Source organism: Taeniopygia guttata, chromosome 1A (assembly GCF_048771995.1).
Source record: "Taeniopygia guttata chromosome 1A, bTaeGut7.mat, whole genome shotgun sequence".
NCBI classification, from domain to species: Eukaryota; Metazoa; Chordata; class Aves; order Passeriformes; family Estrildidae; genus Taeniopygia; species Taeniopygia guttata.
Window position 1 is genome coordinate 29,400,255 of NC_133025.1, and position 23,684 is coordinate 29,423,938.

The following is a 23,684-nucleotide window of genomic DNA, read 5'->3' on the forward strand; positions in this document are numbered from 1 at the left end:
CAATTATTAGATTTGGCTTTTGCACATCAGAGATTTCCTCATAATATTTCCATTTTTTCAGAATGATGAAGGATACAACAGAGACACTCCCAGTGACTGAAAAGTCATTTTGTTCCTTTCATAATGCCCTAAATAGTATTGATAGTGTATCTTAAATTTAGACTGAATCTTGTATGTGCTGATGTTTCCATGGTATATCAAGTGGCTAACATCACTCATAGTTTAGCTCTTATCTAAACCCATGACTGCAAAACAGAAATAAATTGAAACAGTCTTCTTTGCACAACATACATGCATGTTCAGCTATCTGCATTCCAATATTGACCTGTACATAAAAATTACTCGGAAAAATAGAAGAATTCCTCACGGTTGGATGCTTATAAAAAGTGGCATTTCTGTGAGCTTTAGAAAGCACTGGAATAGAGATGTTACCTTCTGACATCCCTATTCACCATGCCCAGCTTCGGCACTCAGAATTACAACAAATAAAAAAAAACCCAAGTAGTTGCCATTCTCTGGCCATGAATTCTGGTGCAAGTCTTCATGGGGGAATTTCAGATCCAGGTTTAATTATCCCAGTTTACCTTCAAGTAAAGGTGAGCAGCAGGTACACAGCTTAGAAGCACGCTCATTTAAAGACTTCCTCAGGTGACAAAAATTTCATCCACTGTGACCCTTTCTTTGTAGGGTATTTTATTTTCTCTGTAGGTCTCCCCATGGTTCAAAGCTGAATCTCAAGTTAATTGTACTCAAATTCCTCACTGTTCCTTTCTAAAGGCACTGGATTTACAGCTATCATCATGAAATTGGTTTGTCTTTCCTTCTAGTATGTGAAAATCAGTAACAATCTAGTTGGTAGAGGGTGCTGAAGAATGTGAATATACTTAATTTATGTCAGTCTTTTGACTGCAGAACATACATTCATCAGAGAAGCTGTGCGGCTACAGTGATGGCAACTGGTATTTAAAACCCAGTACTAGTAAATCACAGCAGATAAAACAAATCTGACATATTACTGCAGCTCAGGAGTGACATTTGACCTTTGTACTACTGTTCTGACACTGAAGTTAGTAATGCGGTTTTGTGCCTTAAAGCAGTCCTTTTCTCAGCAGATCGTAACACTTACTTCCTGTTTGGCAAACAATCAATAAAAACAAGATAACTTTCAGAAAACCATTTTATACTGTAAATACATACAACTAAAGTTTAACTGCTGACACACCTGTGGTCAGCAAATCCAGTTTTTAACAATGTTATATGAGGTCCATGGGGGAACTAGCTGGCCCCTCATGTTCACAGGCTCAAATTCATTCACATGCAGTAAAATATGACTGTGGCTGTACCTGATATAGACCACAAAAATCTGCATTGTGATACATTTTAAAATTCCAAGAGCCAGGCCTAGAAGGAAATCAGCAGCTTTTCTTAGGTATCAGGGAAGCTCTTCTTCCTGACTTTAAGAATATAATTTCAAGATCCACATTCAGACCCATATGTAGGATCTTCAATAAGTGCAATAAGAAAAGTCTCTTCTGCTCCTGAGGCTGCTGGGTTGGGCAGAGAGATCTCTGTGTCAGCAGCATAGCCTGAGAACATAGAAGTCTGCAGCTCGGTTAACAAAGCAAGTACTGAGTGTCAGCCTTTCCTCCCTTTGCTTGTTGTATTCTGTATTACATTAGCATTGATAAGGTGCCAGAACAAACAGAGAGGTGCCCAGTGAGTATAAGTATCTGCTTTGTTTGCAGCCTCTGAAGAGATGAGGTTTTGACTGTAGTTTGCAATTTGAGGTACCCAAACTCTCCCCAGTCCCTGGATCTCAATAAATGCCCATCATAATACTCCACAGCCAGTAACTGTAGTCTCAAAATGCTACACACAGGAAATACCTCAGATACCCTACAACCATGCTGCAAGATCATACATCAGTCCGAGTTTTAACCTAGGTGTCATTGGTATCTACCGTGTCACTCCCTTATACCAGCTGCACTACACCTTTCACCTCTGTACTGTCTCTGTTATGAAGTAGTTCAAATACCTGCTGGGCACTTACATACTTGTGCTCTCTTTGTTTTTTCTAGAACTAGTATGCATACCATATTTGAAGAAACTAAATACCACTTGATCCTTCACAAAGAAAAGACTGGCACTGTAAAAATATTTTTGTATTTGTACAGGGTGCTATTTCTCATTTACCAAGTTTTCACAGTATGGACTGAAGGGAAACTTCTCCTTTATTTAGCACAACATCAGAGGAATCAAAATTGTGTGTTTCATGGGCCTAAATCTTAGCTCAATCAGACTATTTTAGATATAATTCGAGATTTGCATGTATACTCTTAGGATTTTTTTAAAAGCTTGGTCAGAATTTTCAGATAAAGAATCTTTTATCTGGCATACTGAAACTTCATTCTAGCTGTGGGGTAAGAATACTGATGGGAGGTGTTAAGAGATTTGGAGAACCTTGAAATAATTTAAGTTTTAACAGGCCACAGAACTTGTTGAATTTAAAACACCTGTATTATTACAACTGTGAAACCAGTGCTCCATGAGCCTTGCTTGATCTTTGCCTCAGTGAGACAGCCTTCAGATGTATTCTGTTCAGCACATCAGCTCACAGCTTTGACAGTAGTTCACATTTTGTGCTTGCAACACCATGAACAGAAAGAACTTCCCAAGGAGCACTCTGAACCACATCTCCCATCTCCAAAAATGTTGCTTCTAGCACTGAGACTTCATTGACTTACAGTAAAACAATATGAGCAGATGGGAAGGCTCCCTTTTCCCTTAAAGGGGGGATTAAAAAAACCCCCACCATACAGATTTCATTCAAAATGGGAAGAACTGATGAATAGATGCACATGTATATACGAACACGTGATCATTAGATGGTACTCTGCAAATACCTGCAATGCAATTTCACAACCATCTGGGCTACTAAGCCTAGCTGGTTCTTCAGGCAGGAGCTGGTCAAACAGGGCAGGACTTCAACGCCAAATTCATCCCAATGTGTACACAATCTGTCTGTTCTCCCCCCCACCAAATGTTTCTCAAAGAACAATTGCAAGACAGGAATAAACTCCTCTCATTACTGACCAGGATATAACATGTGTTCAGGGACTTTCTGAGGGTAGGTATTGAGGCAGCTCACACTAAAGAAGAATTGTAGATGCAGGAAGATGTAACTTCTTAATTCTTCTGTAATTTGTTTTTTTCTTTAAATCAAGCAGAGGAAATCGCAGGCAAGGAATGCCACATAATGCAAGACTGGGATTGCATATTTGGCCACTGAGACAGCAGGACATGCACAAGACAAGGTACAAAACTCACCTTATCGTGCATAAATGTTATTATATGAGCATCATCATTGCAATCTCAAGTTTTTTCGCTACAAATGTATCCAAACTTCACCTCCCAGATAATACAATGTAACAAGGGGAATAATAAATCACCTATCAAAATGTAAAACATTAAATAACAACTTACTCCACAATAATTGCACAGCTTTTTGGAAGATGTACAATACAGTTCAAAATATTTGGAGCTCATGGCAAGAATAATCAAGAGACATTCAAGGCATATATGATAAGGAAAGCCAGACTAGAGTATCATAATCTTTTGCCTATAAAATGTATGAATGCCAGAAAGAAAATAGTCCCTATAAAACCATAATGTTCTCCATAAGGTTTTGTCTGTAACATAAAATATCTTTAGTCTCCTCAACAAAGGCATCCATAAATGCATGAAAAAGAAAATGAATGCTATGCTCCCATTTTGAGCTATAAAGATTTGCAAATAAAACAAAGAAAAATCATCTAAATTCATAGATTGACCTCCTTAAATTGGATTAAGCAAGCAAGTAATTTTAAGTAGCTTTAATAATATTTGAGGCTTCTTGTATTACAAAGAATACTGTCCTGTCTTTGATACAGATATATGCTAATGTGTCCTTACTGGCACCAGTTTAAACAGCAGTAAGCCAGGAATAATGCTACTATGGTACATAATCTCCATAAGTAATTTTCTGAACTTGCTGTAGTAGCCATTTTTCCAGTTATAGGTCTGTTGCTTAGTCCTTTTTTGGCTACAATTCTGTACACTGTCATTACAGTTTTGAAATACAGAAGATTATACCAACAGTTAAAAAAAAGACACTGCACTTCAAAGCTAAGAATGCTAGTAGATTCATGCATGGACAGAAAGACAGAGGGCAGTGAACTACACTTTCCAGTACACACTCTTATCAGAGTTACTTAAACATGGAACATTTTATAGACTAGGTTGGTTGCCTTTTAATATTGCATACTTTACCAAGGTTGTCAGTTGACCTGTGACCATACTATTTAAAGCTAATTGAATACTGACATAGGTGAGGACAGATGGAGAAAACACTCCAAAAGGCTTGTATTTGTCCATATGAATCTATTGTGTTATTTAATGAATTTCTAAAAGAACCCAAAACCACTTACTGTCTTGAGAGAAACAGATTTTTTTTTATCTCATGCACAGAAGAAATTAATTGGTCTGACTACAGTGAGAGATAAAAGTGATTCTCTATTAGGGTGTTTTTAACGAGCATCACATACAGTGCAGATGTATAAATCAGAGCACAAATTCAGCTTCATGTTCTTCACTTCATTTTACTTACCATCAGTTCCTATTTTACTTTTAAGGTCAGTATAAGACTGGAAAAGACACAAGAAAAGACTGAATATTGAAGAATACTTCTTTAGTCATTAGTTGTTTGTAATTTTAATGGCATTAGCATCTTTTTGAAGCATAAACTAGTTAGCTTTACAATGTTCAAATACTGCTAATCTTAAAAGACTGCTCATTTGAAGCCTGCACTCTCCCACTCCATTTACAAACTGCCCCTACTCCCTTACACTTGATGATGCCTTGTTTGCAGTGTCTTGGTCAGTATACAAATAGAGTGGGCTCTGCAATGAATTTGCTCTTGGAGGTGGTTGTGTAGTAGTCAGTCTTTCAGAATTTCCTTGAGAATTCTCCCTCCACCTTGGACTTGCCCGCTCGTCAGACATTTCCCACACAGATGGGCATGGGGAGGTAAAATTCATGGTGGACCGTGAGAGGTAGTTCTCCTGAAGACCTTCTTCTTGGAGGCACCTGTTAGAAAGCACTTCTTTTTCTTTGGAGTTTCGCCATTTCATCCTTCGATTCTGAAACCAGATTTTCACCTGTTTGCAAGTTAACAAGAGTTTATTATCATTCTTTGCTTTAAACAACTTTGCCCTAACAAGTGTTTTTTTTTCCTTTCTATCCTCCTAGTTCCACATCCTTCCTTATTTGCTGTTACAGTAGAGAACCAGTAAAGCCAGCTGACTGACACTATCTGAGGACTTTCCCATCACTATTTACTACACCTAGAACACATATTCTCCTTGACTTTCACCACATACAACAGATGATTACTTAGCTTAGACTGAAAAATGGACAGCCCAATAGCTAGGGATAGAAGAGTTTCCTACAAGCAACATCCTTCTGGACAGAAGAGAATTCCCAGAGAAAATTAGTACCATCATTAAGAAAACTAAGTGATATTACTGGTGGTGTGAGGGCCTTCATTAAACAGAGGCTGTAAGAATCATGATAGTCCCTTTCACAAACATAGCTAAAATCAGCTTGGCCATACAGCTTCAAAAAGCATGTTGTGACATAGGAGATGGAATTGAAAATTTAAAGACATTTTGTCTACCTGACTACAGTTTTCCAGAAGTTACCTAGAACCCATGTGATTTTAAGATAAAATCAACTTTTCAAAAACTTTGAGTTCTTAAACACAAGAATTCAAAGGCATTTATGGAATGCTGGGGAAAGCTTGGGGGAATATAAAATCAGAAACTGGTTTTACAGGAAAAGAAAGGTGAGGGTGATCAATCAAATTATTCAGATTGTGTTCTCTTTTCCCTTAAACATTTGCATTTAGATCTAGTATTCTAGTATTTAGATCTAGATACTGGATATGAAGACAAAAGGGGTGTGGTTTCATATGTTTGAGAATCATTGTCTTAGATGACATGTACTGTTCCTCCAACACAACTGGTCAGAAAATTGAAGAAGTAAGCTTCACAGCAACTTCTCTTCCTTTCATGAGGGGAATAAAAAAAGAGATGAATATCATCGGGTCTGTCACTATCATGAAATTATATTTTCATAGTGGTAGTGGTTATCTATGTATCATTACATTATTTTTTACACACCCAAGTTCTCTTGAATAACATGAGCACAGAAAATAATATTGAGGAAATAACTGTAATACTAGGAATTTGACTACAGTTTGGGAATTTTTTTAGGCAGCACACTGGCGAGTGCACATTTCCATTGAAATAGTTTTCCTGCAGAGATTACAGTTCTGTACATCACACTGAGAAACACCACACTCTAATTATTTTTGTGTTTACTGTTGCAGTGTTTGCAACAGCATCAGAGTCATCAGGTTGCAAGGAACCATCACAGACCATGTTAATTTTCTGTTGTACGTGACCTCACAAACTTTTTTTTCTCCCAGTTTCCTTCAGATTTTGTGCTCTTCAAGCCAGGCATTTTTCCTTTGTTTTTATCTGCAGATAGGTGAGGCTCCAAAGATTCCAGATTGGGCTACTGCTGCTCAGCACCACTATTAATGTAGCTGTGCAGTCAGAACAGCTCACTGGAGTCATTAGACCTTCAGCAAAACTCTAAAATCCTGCAGTAGACAAACTCAGACTCATGCAAAAAATCCCACTAAATGTGAATTGGCAAGTAAAATGGGATTGTTTTAGAAGGTCCCCCTGCAAAGTTTTTCTTCTTATGGTATCTCTCAGCTCTGAAAATCTCTTTCTTTGTGCAGTCAAATGTCTTTCCATAGGAATGGTTGCCTGTCTCTTTGGGCAGAACAGTTCCAGGGGAAGTGCTGTTGACTGCATTGTCCCTAGTTGTTCATCTGTGAGTGCAAAGGGTGCTCAGTGGAATGAAGGAATGATCTATGCTCTCATGTTTTATCTACTGCCTTTAGAGCAGTGAGATGGAGCAGTTTCCTACCCCAAAGCTTCCAAGGGGGCTCTGTTGGACAGTAAAAAAAGAGAGTTGAAATGAAACACAGAGGTCATGTTTCTTCGTGTGAAAATGGAGACATCAATTTTTGAATGTATACATACAGAAAATAAACCAGAAAACTGTTCAAGTATTCCCTGGTTTAAACTGCCATTGATTTACTGAGGTCTTTGTAGATAAAAGAGCAGGTAAAAGAGCTCAAGGCTGCCCTTGCACTTTTCCTCCTTCAAAGCTATTTTAAAGATTTTCCCCAAAAGGACATTCCTTACCTGAGACTCCTTTAGACCCAGGTTAAGGGCCAGTTTCTTCCTGTCTGTTTTACTAATATACTTCTGCTTCTGGAACATTTTCTCCAAAGCTTTCCTCTGGTCTTCAGAAAAGACAGCTCTTCTTAATATGCCTCTCCGGGATTTGGAGTTAGACTCCTGGGTCAGAAGAGGCAGCATACTTTCCTCTCCTAGTAGAAATAGATGAGAATTTCCCATAACATCTATCATGCATCAGAGAAATATTAAGTGCTGTTCATTATAACGTTTGCAGACTTTTGTCCCACTTCTGATTTGTTGGTGTTACAGGTGTGTTGTAATGCTTCAGTCGTGTTCATTAAGGATTAAATCCTCACTTGGATCTAGAGGTGTTGTCAGTAGTCAGGAGTTTCCCCGACATGGTACAAAGAAAATGAGATGAGTTCATAGAGGAATATTGGGACAGAGCCTATAATACTGCAAAATTCAAATATAGTCAGGGAGGAACTTCATTTTTCTTTGGCTGACATTACCACTGAATAAAATGCAAAAAGTTTTCCTATGACTTTATTTACTCCTTATGTGGACTGTAAAATGAAAGAAAAGTGGTCTGTAATAATGATTCAAAGAAACTAAATAGGCTTTCTTCTATTTTTTTTCCTTTTTTTACTAATGAAAGGGTTTCAGAGTAATTTATTTCTCAGAAAATTCCTGGTCATTCACTTAGTTATTCTGGGAACTACAGCAATTTCTATATTAGAGGATTTGGAGAGTACTTGGACTTACTCCTTTCAGCCTGCATTTTGATCCTTTGACATCTCATAACACGCCCTGGGAGGGCAGTTTTCAGTGAATCCAATCACATCTCCTCAATGCACACCTAGAGGGAGCCCTACCCTGTAAAACAGCCTCAAAGCTGGGGGACAGAGCTGCAGTGAAGAAGTAGAAATGTACATACAAAGAGCACAGAAACCCCAAGATACATCTCTCATGTTCCTCACACCCAATAAAATCTAAATCCGTAGTGCTTTCCCATGCTCCCTCTCCCCTAGAAATATATGGTATATGAGAAGCAGTCCTTGGTGTGGCTTCATATGCTTCCAGTGCACCCAGCTTCCTCAAATAATCAGGAAGCAAGAGTAGGGATCAGTTGAACAGAGCCTGTCATCATGCATGGCATGTGATAATTAGGGAGATGCAAGCAGGCCAGGAAACAGCGCACTTTGGCTCAGAAACCTGTGCCATGGCTGTACAGCCACTGACACTTACAGTCTTGCTGTAGGAGTGGCAATTCAGATGCAAGCTGCCCTCCTGCTGTCCACATTATCAAGTCCATGGGCCTAGATTGCCCTTCCAGCTTTTAGTTACAGCAGCTGCAAAGGTGTGCTGCTGCTCAATTTCTACAAAGGATCTGATCATTTTCATATCAAAGCCAAAAGCAAATTTCCCCTGAAAAGCAGGTTTTCTAAAATACTAACATTTTTTGTGTAGAAGTCTATCTATTCTAACCAGCTGTAATGGGGTGGGGGAAAACTAAATATATTTTTTCAATTGATATAGTGCTCTTGAAAATACTAATGAAATCCAGATGCAGCTTCCACAAACTGTCCTTGGGGCTACACTACATTTCAATTTCTGTATATTATACATTTATACACATGGGTACATGTATCTTTAAACACTCACTAAAAAACAAGCACACATATACTGAGGATATTGTAATATAATGAAAAGAAACTGAAGTGTGTATCTGCATGCCTTGCAAAGTTGACTAAATATTTTGTAGCCATGTGTTACTGATTTGATATTACATACACTACCCCTGCATCCTGCTTCCAGCTCTTGCCAGCAGAGCAGAGCATCAGAAGCTGAGCAAGCGTACAATGATTATTCCCTAAAATGAGACTACCCCTGTGAAACATTACTGATTTAGAGGTCATTGCGTTCTGTCAATTCTTTTCTTGAACTTTTCACATTGAGAAATCAAGATATTTTTATTTGTCCCTCATAACAGTGTGTGGTAAAAATAATTATTATTATTTGCAATGTTACAGTATAAATAATCCTTAATTTATACAGATGTACTTCAATTTTCAAAATTATATATAAGACCATATACAAGAATCAGAACCTACTGGTTAATGACCTGATATTTATTACACTGTGATACACAGTCAGACTTCATCCAAACCAAAACAAACAATCTGCAGAACAAAAGTCAAAATACCAAAATGGAGGTTTCCACAAAGGGAAAGGTTAATATTTCTCTGGGGACTGCAGAGCCCCTTCATAACCCCACTGTATTCTCCAATCATGCCTACAAAACTGGGAGCAAGCTGGGAGCCCTCTTTCCTCAAGCATGTTTTCTCTCTTTCTTGCTCAAACTTAGTGAATTTAGGTACCTTTTTCCAGGTAGCCTCTGAGAAGTTTCTGCTGAATTGTCAACCATTCTCAGGTTTACTAAAAGGTATGGTCTGGCAGCAGCAGAACTGGTACCATCTCTCATCCCCACTGTGGGATGAGAGACACCAGCAAGGGAAGAGGCGTAACAGGGCTGGTGCTCGCCTCACAGCCTCCATTCCACAATGGAGTTGTCAGCCAAGGACAGAGGACACCAAATTATGTGACCCCTTAAAATTTGTCTTGCCTGGCTGGTTGTTAACAGTCAGTCAGCAAGGAAACAACCTCCTGCTGGAGCCTCAAGGCACAAATTAATTCCTGTACAGGCAGTATGTAGGGTCCAGCTTAACACTGATATTAGACAAATTTAATGAGTCATCTTTACACTCTAAGGCACAATATATGATGGATTTTAAAAGATTAACTGAACAAAATTTAATGATGAGCAGAATGCTCAGAAGCATTAACAAACAGCCTATGGAGCAAAAAATCTGAAACCTACCACCACCTGAGTAGCCTAGAGAACTTCCTTAAAAATAAGCCATATTCTAAAATGCATTCCAACTGTTACACAAAGACAAAATTTCAGTTTGTGGATTACAGGATTTTTCAGTGCAGCAGGATAGGCAGTATAAATATACATTTCAGCAATTCCAGCAAAATTCAATATGTCAGTTTGCAGCTCATCACTCTGAACATGCAGCAGGTTTAGTGTTCTGCTGACACAAATGTGACCAACTATTTCCTATGTTACTGATTTGATTTTTTTTAAGTCTTTCCTTTGTATCCTAATATATAGTGATAAATGTCCTCTTAATCTGTGGAACAATCTTCATTTGCCTTCATGGCAGAGACCACCTTGAAGGAGCAAGTAAAAGCTTTAGTCATGGTTTCCATTTTTTCATTAGAATTCAATACATTCTAGTTAAATGGACAATTAATAGGTCACTTCCAAAATAGTAGTGTATCAGTCCTGGTTAATAAACAATCCCCACAGTTGATAATGGGCCTATGTATTCAGCAAGTCCCTGTATACACTCAGCTCATCCACTAAATCCCTTTTCAGGTAGACAGGGTTATATGGGAAGATGAGCTAGAATGAGTCTATAAAAGTCAGTTTCATTCACTGCTTTATTTTTCAGTCAAGTGCTTTAAATGGTGTCCAGAAAATCTCTTGGAATGTGAGACAGGAGAAAAGACTGGCACATAGAGTATTGCTTTATGGCTATACAAAAGGGCAACTGACCCTTGTCCAGGCCTTTTCAATGTGAAATGGTTCCTAAAGTTCATCTGCACAGTGAAAAATTGTGGTGAGGTCGCGTGTGGATGAGTAAAGTGAAAGTGGTGATTGGTCATGGTGCTGTCAGCCATTGTGGGAGAGCCGAGGCCATGTAAAACGCTCTGTGGGAAAGTGTCAGCCCCCTAAAGAGGTGCTCAGAAACTTGCAGCTCATTAAACTGCCAGCATTTGCTGCCTCACTTGTCAAGAATCATTCAACTTAGCAACTGTCCTTCTGAAACATTCATAAAAAGCATGCACTTTAGTCAGGAATGGTTTGAATGCAATTGTGATAAAAAAGTATATGCCAGAGCACGTATAAGATCCAATTTTCATTTGGATTTCACAAGCAATTTGTGCTTTTTTTTTTCTGTTTTGAAGAAAGAGGAAATGCTACTTCTGTTTGCATTCCTGAGCCATAAGCACAAAATCATGACTGTCCATTTTTAAACTATTGCATGCAATCGTCCCAATCAAGGTTAAATTTATCTATGGATTAAATGGACTCTTAATTCTGAATGGATAGTGTACGCTGGTAAAAATTCTCTTCAACATACTTCTTCAATTTTTTACATTATGATTACAAAAGAGAAACAAAATTAAACATGTGCACACATTTGACTGCTACAAAAAGAATGATTGTTGTATTTAAATAATGCTAAAGCTTCCTGAATCATAATTTACCCCTAAAAACATTAAAATGCAGCACGCATTTTACGATCCTCCAGCTCTTTTCTTATTTGCAAGTGTTTATTGACACTGATTTTTAAAAGAGTTACTGATTTTAAAGAATTGTTTGTAGCAAACTGAAAACAAGGCACTTTCCTAGGTTAGCTCTGTCTGAGTGTCTCAATGCCATTAGAAACCTCTCACAATTGCTCAGTGTACTTAAGTTTGATAAATCTTTGGAAACCCTCTGAATAGGATTGCTGTGATTTTACTAAGGAATTAGCTGCTGCCATTGCATCACCAATTAGTTTTCCAGAACACATTAAATCCTGCTGCTTTGGTTTACAGAATAACTCAAGCATTACTGATGAAGCATAAAAACTTACTTGGAAAAGCAGTGGGGGATGCAGGGTGCTGACAGGACCCACCGCAGCATGCTGAGTAGAATGGCGGGGCTCGGAGAAAAAAGTGTTTGGAAAGAGCTGCAAAGAAAGCATAGATCTAATTGATTATCCATTACGCTTAGGTGATATTCATAACAACAGTCCTCCAAAAAGTCAGTGTGTAAAGTCTTGCCCCACAAGCTCTTTTTCCTTTTTTCAACATGGTGATATTTTTAAGGCAAACAATGATAAACCAAGTAATTGCTCTTTAATTTAGCAAGGTTATTTTACATGTGTAGCTTAGCTATAATATGAAAAACTCTCCCCATATTTATAAGAATGAAGCTCTACAGACTAGAAATTTCCTTCTGTAATTGCTGTAATTATGGGAGTTTTCTTAAATATTGGCATGGAACACATTGCTTCAATAATATGTTGTTGAAACAATGAATATAAGGAATCTGAAAGTCATTTAAAATAACCCTAGTAAGCATGCCATCTTACAAAAAAACCCCTGCTGGTACTCCAATGCTGTTAACAGCACTCAAACCAATAATGTCCTCAACAAGAAACCTTTATGAATAAAACGTACAAAATGCCATAAGATTAAACAGCTGAGCTCTGTAGGCACATACTAAAGGGCCCGACTGTGTTATTCCGACTTTCAACTTAGTCTTGCTGGACAAGTGCTCTAAATTTAAACAAACCACTTGCTGAAGGCTCTGCTAGATACAATAAAAAAATCTGCAAAGTCAACTCACAGAATTAGGTAATATTTGGTAATTTTTTTACAGAATTTTTTTAATAGAAGTCTCCTAAATCTAAAAAGAGCTTTCAAATCATGGAAAGGTCTTCATTATCTATTTGTCCCTCAATTTTTTTCCATAAGGCTCATTGGCTTTTCCATTAATCTTAATTACCTATCAATTTCTGCTTGTACGCATCAACTATGAAACCTGGAATATTTTTTTGTTTTGAAGAAGATACATCATTGCTAGAACTGTACAATTGTAAAATGTGATCAGCATCAAAACATCTGTGTCACTTTGTTGTTTTGGTTTAGGCAGAAAATAAGTGGATCTAGAGCCTGTACTGTAGTTGTCCAAATCTCCAGAAAAAAAAAACCAAAACATTAAATTAAAAAAAAAGTAACCGCATACTTCAGTAAAAAAATTAATAAATCAACAATCAGAAAGAAAGGTAAATAGACAAATCTATCTAAGCCATGCTACTAATTTTTAAAAGTTTTTCAATTGCAATTAAAAATAAAGATAATCCAAAACTAAGTTTCTGAGTACTTATTAGGACCTCAAAATAAGTTCTGTGATCCTTAAATTTGCTGTTATCCCAGGGCAAAAAAATTATTGCTGTTAAATATTTGCTTAAGAGATAAGATGCTGATGATATTCTCATGTAACTTTGAACAAAGAGGTTCCTGAGCTCACTTCTCAAGATTTGGTCTAGATCCTGGGGAATAAACAATGCCATGATGTCTCTCTATGCCTATAGCCAACATATATGTCCAGTCCGTAATCTTTTTTAATGTGCTGCAGCTATACTGATACACAAGTGAATTCTACATTATGTATGTGAAATTACATCCCTACATCTACTGAAGCTGTTGCATTCAAACCAATGTGCAGCAGTTTTGCAGTTACATCAGTAAAAAAAAGGTGACCTAATACATGGATATTCAACTCTGTCTTGGGAGTTCCACACAGAAAAATATTAATGCTTCAACATAACATATCCAAGTATATTTTTTATCTTTGATAAAAACATCACAGTTCATCACATTAAATGGCTTCCACTACCTGTATGAAACTCCATTAACAGAATTAAGATTGTCCAGAATTATACTGGAATTATACCTGTAGATATGACATAATACAGTTTTGAAAACAACATAGAGGATGGACTACCTATTATTTTCTTTTCACATACATCACAGTAACTATGAATATCTGTTGATCAAGAGACCTAAAGCAAACACTCTTTGCTGTTCACACAAGGCTGAAAATTGCTGAGATGTCAGAATATTAATTATGCCATTTTTGGCCAGAATGAGGTACATAGTAATCAAAAGACAGCTGGTGCTCCCAAAGATGTATAGGAACCTATAGCAGCGGCAAAATCCTAATAATTTGTATTCAGGACGCTTAATTATTTTTCTGCTTTATATCTTCATTTCATAAAACTGAGACTGTGTGGAACTAAGTTTTTCACAAAACTCAGTCTTTACAGGTTTCTTCACACATGCATGAAAAGTATCAAAGTATGATATGTGTCTTTTGGCACTCCAAAAACTGTACTATATGCCTTAAAAGAAAATGTATTGCACCACATATACAAAAGTATTTAATATATATATTCAATACCTATGGTTTTTGGTTTTTTTTTACAAAACTAATACTTTTGACACTGGTGCTGTACGCAAAATTTTATTAATAATGTTCACTACATTTACCTTTGTGAACAGAAATAATTTTACAGACAATAAAATAATACTAAACATGTAAACGGACCTCAAGCTTATCTAGTGCTAAAACTCAGAAAGCAGTTCAGATATTGGTATTTTAAAATACACTGCCTGCTCTGAAAATATTCTAAATTGAAAAGCCCTTCCACTATAAAAAGTCATACTGACAATGCGATTGGAACTTTTCCTCCCAACTATCCATCATTTTGAGAGTAAGATTCCTAAATACAGCCCAGCTCAGTTATGCACATTTGAAAATAGCTTAGTATTTAAGGACACTGTTTACTCTTTCTAATTCTACAATTCTACTGTTGTGAAATAGCTCAGTAAACAGTGTAGGCTATCAGCCATCAGGAAAGTGGGAAGGGGTGAAAGAAAAAAGGCTATTGAGGGAAAGTGAAACTGATGGTAAACTTCTGGTATTATCCATACAGGTTCCTTCACTGGACATGCTGCTAGTTTACTGGACGGTTTTAAAAATAACTGATAAAAATGTGGTATCAACCTGTGAAGAGAGCTGGAACACGTCCAAAAAATTATTCAGAAAACTGCCTAGAGCCATCTAACAAAACTAACAATAGGACCAGAGAGACCACAAGCTGCATGAACACTTCAATTCTCCAAGTCCACATGAACTGCTTTCCACCATGACACCTAGGTTCCAGCCCTTGCAGGAAACTTAAATATATTATCAGTGGCTTCTACCCTCTCCATGCCTCCTACACAGCCTTGCTATGGAGAAGATGGGAATCTACCTGTGGATTTACCTTTTTTTTTTTCTGGTTTTGTCCTTCCTCAGAATGCCCATGTACTAGTGTGCCTCAGCACTTTACCAGTTCTTGTCAAAACAGGCATCACTGTCAGTTCTCTGTCTAAAAGTTCAGTGTCTTGCCCAAGTTCCTTGTCTGGGCCTCCTGTACAGTCAATGAGAAGAGATAAGTAGGCTCTACATAACAAGTCATCACCTTAAAACAGAAACAAAAGGAGTCTCTTCCTCTGGAGGCATCTCTCTGTGTTGACTACAGCTTAGACAAGACACCTACTTTTTATTAAACAGCTGAATTACCATGGCATTCTTCTTATCCCTCACAGGTAACATCAAAAGAATACTATCATCTGTACAGCCATAAACACTCTCAAATATGTAAAAATTCAACTAGAAAGTCATTAGTTATTTTCTTTGTTTTTCAATATATTACAATTTGTTTAGAAATTATTTCCTCAAGCATGGCAAAATTAGAGTCAGCTGTTGCAAGCTGACATTTCACTGTGTTTTGATTGTTGCAGCACTAATTCAAAATCTTACAATAGGCCAAAATGCATCATTTATTCATGTGGTTTGCACTGATTAGCCGAAATTTTTTACCTGGAACAGTCTTTACTTGTTGCAGCATTGCTAGCTCTGAACAGACAAAAGTCTCAAGATAATAAAAACAGTGTTAGAATAAAAAAAAAATCACATGTTGAGTTCTTTTTTCTTTTTTTTTTTTTTTTAACAGAAGAGGTTAATATTTTTACATTTGTACAAGGAAATACTTTTTCAAGTTGAAACTTGACATCTTCACATAGTCACAAGGAGGAACATTCTCAACACACATTCAGAATACCGCAAGAGAATACGTGCAACAACTGCAGACAAAAGCAGCCTCTCATGATAAATTTTCATAAGCTTTTCAGCACAAAGCAAAAGCCACTTCTCCAGAGTGACAACTCACCTCAGGTTACTGAAAATATTTGGATGTATAATTTTATAAATATCAGGGTCTGACATTTGAAACAACCTCCTCCTGCTTTATGTACCTGCAATTGTTTTCATTAAAAAACCAAAAAAATCTCCCCTTTCTGCTGTGGGGTCATGACTGACCACAAAACTACCATGTAAAACATCAGTTATTTTGCAGAGCTGCTTTAAAAGAATGCAAATCACCTTCAGAGGGCAATGGAAGCAGAGAATTTGTCTTCCAAAATTTAGGAGGATTTTTTAACAGAAAAAAAATACAGACACGGTACAATAAAACCTGAAATCTGCACTTGAGTTTGCCTGATGAGATTAATCCTTACCACAGCTATGTGTTTTCTAAAATCATGAGGAATATACTAGAGGAGTTCAGAAGACCAGCTCTTTCTGCTGTACAAAATACATTTTACAGAAGTTAATTCACTAACTATAGGCATGACTGATACCATGGTTTCAAATCAGTCCATTTCTTTTCTACGAACTCCACCACTTGTCTTCCTAGCGAAGCTCTGAGATCTTCTGGTAGTATCTAAATCTTGCCAAGGACGAAACTCGGGATCCTCTTCCTTCTAAGAGACGGCACTGCGAGAGCAGCCAAAGGAAGGGGCAGTGTCCAGCCAGTGCTCATATTCCTCACTCAGCACAGACTTCCAGACTAGTGGCTGGGTCAGAGAGTAGCTGGCACTAGTCTAGCTCTGGCAACCTCACAATGAGGACAACAGTTTGTCCTTTAAAAGCTATTTTGCAGCCACTCTTAAAATATGCTGGGCATTCCAGACCAATTCTATTAAATGGCTCACAAAGTTAACTGGAAACAGGAAACGTGCTAGTCTGTGATTTCTAATACTTACAATAACTTCTTTGCTTCCAAAGACAAACTTTCAAAATTACAGCGTCTTAGTGTTCCTGGCAATCAGGGAATAAGAAAAGATGCTAAATAGATCTCCCTACCTTAAAGAAGCTTTCTATCTCCAGAAAACACCAAGAAAACAAGAAAATCCTAAAACTTGTCAGTCATCTTGTTGCCTGAGTTAGATGAGTTAAAAAAAAACATTGGGCTCTTTCCTGTCTTTTATTTTACTGAAAGCTAGTGTTACATGTCGCTTGAGGACACACCCTGGCTGCCAGTTGGCTTGAAATCAATAATTAATAAGCATTAATTCATTAAGAAGAGGTCCAAATGAAAGAAAAAAATATCACTTAAATTTCAGTAATTTAATTATCTTCTGGTTGTCATAAAGAAACACAAGATACTTTATGGAAAATAAGATATGTTTGATTCAAGTACGTATTACAGGATAGAACTGGTGTCATCACCTGAAAAGGAAAAAATTGACATCATTTTCCAGAAACTTAGCCTGCAGAAGATTTGGTTTAATTTCCTTGCAATACTACCAGTTTTCTGTATTATCTTACGTAAGTCACCTCATTTCTTTTTGCTCCAGCTTCTCCTCTACACAATAGAAATCTCTCCTATCTCACTGGCACAATGTGACAATAACCGCATCAAAATATAAAGTACCCAAATGTTACAAAATGAAAAGACACATCTATAGCATAAATGTATCTGGATATCTATAAAGTACATCTGTAGATGCTTACTCTCAGTCAAATTTCTAGTTACTATATAGTTCTTCTGATTTCTTTTGTGTTACACGTGCTGTCCTTCATCCTGCTCTACTGTATTCTGATGCTTTAGGCAAAAATCCCCTAAGACAAATTTCTCAGCAAGTTTTACAATTGAATTATGTGTTTGTTTTTTTGCAGTTTTTAATCTCCTTTCTCTGTTCATCTACAAAAATGCAAAAATTAAAGCAGAAAGCCAGATCCTTTCCACATGACCATATTCATGCTGTAAAGCACTTACTGTCAACCTCCACCAGGACAAATTACTTAAGAAGACAGAGATATTTAGAAAAATTATTTCAGGTAGCAGAGTAACTTCACATTTCCCAAGGAGGTCACTCAGCTCTAGTGCCAGCCAATACTTCTGGAAACTAAGTCATGACAAAATATTTGAAGTGGACCTCTTTATAGAGGTAGCACCTGTACTACAAGACACAGCATCTCAGCATCATCTGGCAAATTCTTATGTGTCAGAAAACACTGAAGAAAACTATCGAGACTTCTAATTTATCCAGAAGAGAACAATAGGCTTGGAGTCAAGGGACTAAAACACAGATTAGCAAGAAGAAATTGAGGAACAAAGAGCAAAGGGGCTTCAGGTGAAGTGCAAGAAAACCTGGGGGAATTCCAAGCCAGTATAAATTAGCACTCCACTGCAGAAGGCTCATGAGTTTATCATATAGCAGTAATGCTCCTTCTACTTTTCCTTCCTAAGTTTTATGTAACATCCTCTTTGTTCATGCTCTTCTTGAAGGAAACCAAACTAATTTCAAACACCTGCAATGATAACATTTAATTTTTTAATATTATATATGATATATGATTAAATATATATATAGAATCATATATATTATTAAATTGATTATTAGATGATATGTGATTATATGATTATTAGATTATATAATATTTAGGGTGTGACACTTCCTGCGTACTTGTTCAGTTTTTTATTAATAATAATTTTGTACAAGATATACATAAAATACACATGCAGATAAGTACTTGAAATAGTCCAACTAATACTTTGAAACCAGTAAATTATGGGAAGGAAACTTGCTGATACAACTCAGTTGCTAAGGAGTTAGGAAAAGTCACCATGATCAGATAGCCTGGATCAAGAATGCCATCCCACCTGGTCTCCTTTGCCACCATGGATAAATGTTTTCCAATTTACAGAAAGAATACAGGATTTACATTCTTTAGCACTTTTATGGAGTGTTAAAATGTAGTGCTTTCTTTATGCCTTTCCTTTGGATACTTACAAAAAGGGTTCAGCTTATTCAGTTTAGTCCCTGGTGTGATTTTACACTTACTTCTTTTTGAGAACTTTTGGTGACCTCACTAGAATTTGGGACTACATGAGTAATACACTGTTTCCAAAAAGTCTGGTACTTCTTCAATTTCCTTTTTTTTTTTTTTTAATTAAAAAATAAAAGAAAACTTGGCATATGCCAAGCTAGTTTATTAGGGGACTTTCAGTCCCTGCATGCATGATCTATAAAACACTTGCTAGTTCAGAAAGATTTTTTGAAGAAAACTTGCTTTACAATTTTCAATAATCTTTTTTAAGACTTCAAGAAAGATTTTCTAAAATGCCATTTGATTTGGGGGTTCCAAATATGAGTTTATTATTTTAAAAATATCAGTAAATTAAAAAAACCCTACCTACCACAAATTCCTTAGTTGAAATATCTTCACTAGTCCCTGAATGCTAAAATTTTTGTTCTGTCAAAATGCTCCTTTGCCCTATCACTGTATAAACAAGAAACATTACACACAGCATGATCACCCCAGCCCTAGTCCCAAATGCAGTGTCTGGTCTGAACAGTTTCCTCAGTATACGCCTACACCAGAGACAAGAGACTCCTTAGAAACCACAAACTGGCTCAGCAAGACAGTGCCAATCTAATTCAAATTTGTGACTGTTGAGACTAAGTGTCCTCATCACTTTAAGACATACAAGTGAGATCAGAATCAACAGATAGATCCCTGTTAGAATATAAAAGTCATTGTCACAAGTGTACAGTCACAGGAGAATTTTCTCCTGGGTACACAATGACTGAGGAAACACTAGTATTTCTCCCTGTTCAAATCTAAGAGCCTGGTGCATTTGCCAAGATCTGTGGGAGCTGTGGAATTAGAAGAAGAATAGGACTGGACTCAAAATCACTAGCCAGACTTATCACACTAAAATCACAACTACTACTATGGGTCGATCAAAACAAGAAATAATCCTGGAAACAAGCATTTACAAAACTTGATATTCGGGAACTTCCGTAGCAATTTACTTATAGCTATTTAAAACAAACAAACAAAAACCCAGACAAACAAACAACAACAAATAAAACCCAACAAAATACCTTTACCTCTAGCAAACAAGAGTGCTGGGGCATCTGCTATCTCTCTTTCTATGAATAAATATAGCATTTTCTCTAGAACTTTTTTTCAGGATAAGGGCAAAGGGCTGGCAAGAATAATATTCACTGAATTGCAGGATGATGATACTTGTCCTGTTCCCTGACCGAGCCTATAGTTAAACACCTTTAAGTAACTGATAATGCTTAAGGTAACACTTACCTGAGAGGTCAGGAACATTCAGAAACGTTATTGTACACTTTGACTCCCTCCTGCCTACCTTTAAAGTACATAATGCTAAAGGATCAAATACTGCTTTGGATTTTGAAGAACAATTTGCAGGATCTAACTGAAATAAAATTATGTTTGAAAAAAAAAACAATTACTTCTGTTTTCAAAACAAGCCTTTTGGTTTCACATCTCAAAGACTTAATTCAATAAATACCATTCTGCTCGTCTGATTTTCATTTTAAACACAATTAAAACGACGTGATCATAAATAAAAATTCTAAAAATACCACATAATATTGGAAAAATTTATGCATTCTAATAGAAAAGTAAAATACTATATAGACGGTGAGTCTAATACCACATTTAATTAATTGACTACAATCAGTTCCATAACTAACAGAAGTACACATTTCTTAAAATATGTTGCTCATGCCCAGACAAAATGTATTTATACGAAAATCGGCACATTCAAGAAAGTGAATGGGTTTTGAAAACCTGTGTGCTTCCAATTCCATAGCACGGATTCCTGCGGGCCTCTGGCGGCCGCAAGCTGGTCCCCACCGCCCGGCAGGGTGCAGGCTCTCAGTGTGACACCGGGATGAACGGCTGATAACGCACCTTTACAGCTATTTAAAACTTTATTTGTATTTCCCCCGTCCCTGGTTTTGTCCAAGCTTCCAGAAAATTGCCTGTTCTACATGGCTTAATTCTCCTTTTGACAGGAGAGCCGTGCTGTCCCCCATGGCAGGGCGTGTATAGAAAGGGGCTGCCGCCTTCCGAGCTATCGCTACTTATGAGGATGGGACAGCTCGCCGTCCTCCCAAAACTTGGAATTTCAGATTTTCCCGGAGCGCCTGTTGGCGGCGAAGCTTCTACCACCCCTTGAGGCTGCGGGACGTCAAGACCTGAAAGAACTGCGATTAGGGGCGTTTAACATCATCCGACGCGGCCATCGCAGGGCTCTGTCGCGCTCTCTCGGAAGCCGCCGCCCGGCGTCCCGCAGCGCCCGGCGTCCCGCAGCGCCCGGCGTCCCGCACCGCCAGCTCCTCGTCGTCCCGCGGCCGGCGGCAGGGCGAGACCCTCGGCCGCAGTCCCGGGCGCAGCCCCGCCGCGCCCCGGCGGCACGGTACCCGCGGGGCTCGGCGTCCCGCCGCCGCCTGCGGGCTCCTCGGGGCGGCCGCGCCTCTCCTGCCCCGTCTCCGCCGTGCGGAGAGCGGGGCCGAGCCCTCGGAAAGCCCCTCGGTCCCATCTCCCCGGCGGCAGGACCGGGAGGGGCCGGCGCTCACCTGTGGCTGCCGGCGGGAAGATGCCGCCTCTCTCCGCCGCCGCGGCCCGCGCTGGCGGGCGGCCGCCGTCCGCCGCAGAGGGGTTGAGCACTTGGAAAGCCCATCTTGCCGGGAAGGGACCCCCTGAGGGGTTGATTTGTTCCGCCGCGGGGCACAGCTTGAGGGGCACGGGGTTGGCGGGGAGGGGACGGAGCTGGGTAGGGCTCGGCGCCCCGGCCCGCAGCAAGTTCTCGATGAGGAAACTTTTGCCCAGGTTGCCGAAACCTGGCGCCGCCGGCAGGTTGAGGAGAGCCGAGGAGCCCACCAGGTCCCAGTAAAAGGCGCTGGGCAGCATAGCGAGAGTTTCTACCCTCCTCGCCCTGCCCAGCCCGGCCCGGTCGCCGCGGCCCCTCACTGGGCTGGGACGGGGCGCCGGGCTGTGGGGCCGGGCGGGCTGGCGGGGCGCCTCCCCGAGGGCTGTGGGGAGCGGAGCGGAGGGCTCCGTGAGGCCGTCCGTGGAGACGCCGCGCCTCTCCGCCGGGCTGGAAGGTGTGTCCAAGCGCATTCATTATGTCAGCCGGGGACGAGGAGTGATGGACGCGGCCAACAATGCCGCCTTGCCCAGCCGCCCCCCGGGGCGGGGGCAGGGCGGGAGCTGAGGTGGCTGTCCCGCCGTGCCGCCCCGCCATGGCGGCGGGTCGCGGCTCCCGCCGAGGGGTGCACCTGTGCGAAGGGACGGGGGCCAAGGGAAAGGCCGCTGGCCTCCGTCCCGGCGGGGAAGTGGCTCCGGGACTGGCCGCGGAGAGATCATGTCGACCTAATGATCCCATGAGGTAATGGGAAGATAGTCATTAGCTCACTCCCTCTGGGCATTTTTATCTGGCCTTTTTTTTTTTTTTTTTTTCTTTCTTTAGTTACCCACACATAGCATGCACGCTGGATTTTCAACATTTGTCTTAATAAATCTGATTAAGATCAGCACAGTACTGTTAATCATGTTTTTCTCAAGATGCTGGACAAAGCTTTGTGTGGGCATAAACATTCTTTGTCCGGAATACCTTAGACCATTTCTACTCCTTGCATGTATTCTTCATTTGCTTACAAATCACATCATATGGCAAAGATGTCTCATTTTGCAGTTCAAACATGCGTGCAGAAAGTTAAAATTGGATGCTGTTCCAAAGTCCTGAAAACATCTCCCTGTTTTGCAGAGAAATCCTTTTATTTCAAAGCAGCTGTTCACCAGTCTTGAGACTATTCCCTGCAAAATCCTCTGGAGGAGATGCATCCCTTATTTTTGTATAGCAGCAGAGGCATAACCCTTGGACATCAGGGTGGTTCAAAACTAAAACCATCTGGACTTGTGGAATCCTCTGTGCCCTTGAACGAGAAATGGGAACAATATCTTAACTGCTGTGGTACTGTTATACCTTGGGAAATATAAATTAGATGCTCACGTGTCCAAATATTTCCTTTACATCTTTGGGTAGGTTGGCCCTGCTAGAATTTTGGCACTTAACTCCATTGGTACTAAGATATGGTGAATGGGAGCCTAGGAGTTGATAAGGCTGCTTCATGCCAAAGACCCCTGTAGTTTGACCTTTTGTCTTATAGCAGTGGCTGTGAGCAGAAAGAAGTCCAAGATGAATCTGATTGTTTTGCCCTGATACATTCTCGTAAGTGTTCTCAGCCTAAACAATTTCCACAGCTTGAACACTTGTATTTGCAAATCTGAAGGCCTTCATCAAAAGATATTAATGCAAGTATTTTACTCGTGAGCATATTGAGACTCTTGCTTCTTGCTGTAGAATGGACAGAATCCAGCTGTTGAATCCCAGACTACCTCTGAAGCTACTGTGCATTGTTGTAGTATAAGGTGCAGAAATTATGTTTCTAAGGGAAAGAAGAAAGTCAGGAGGGCGCTGGCTTCTGAGCATTGCAAGTAGCTGCCTGTCCAATTACCCCTCA

General features: G+C 39.2%; 1 protein-coding gene across 1 annotated transcript; it reads right to left on the reverse strand.

The window, feature by feature from the left end:
• Window positions 1-4,736: 4,736 nt before the first annotated feature.
• On the reverse strand, window positions 4,737-22,132 carry DBX2 (developing brain homeobox 2). Its single transcript, NM_001245189.2, is given in 4 exon segments — window positions 4,737-5,195; window positions 7,320-7,507; window positions 12,029-12,124; window positions 21,738-22,132. Coding segments are annotated over 4 exon segments (942 nt in total). The 5' UTR covers window positions 22,072-22,132; the 3' UTR covers window positions 4,737-4,871.
• Window positions 22,133-23,684: the final 1,552 nt, after the last annotated feature.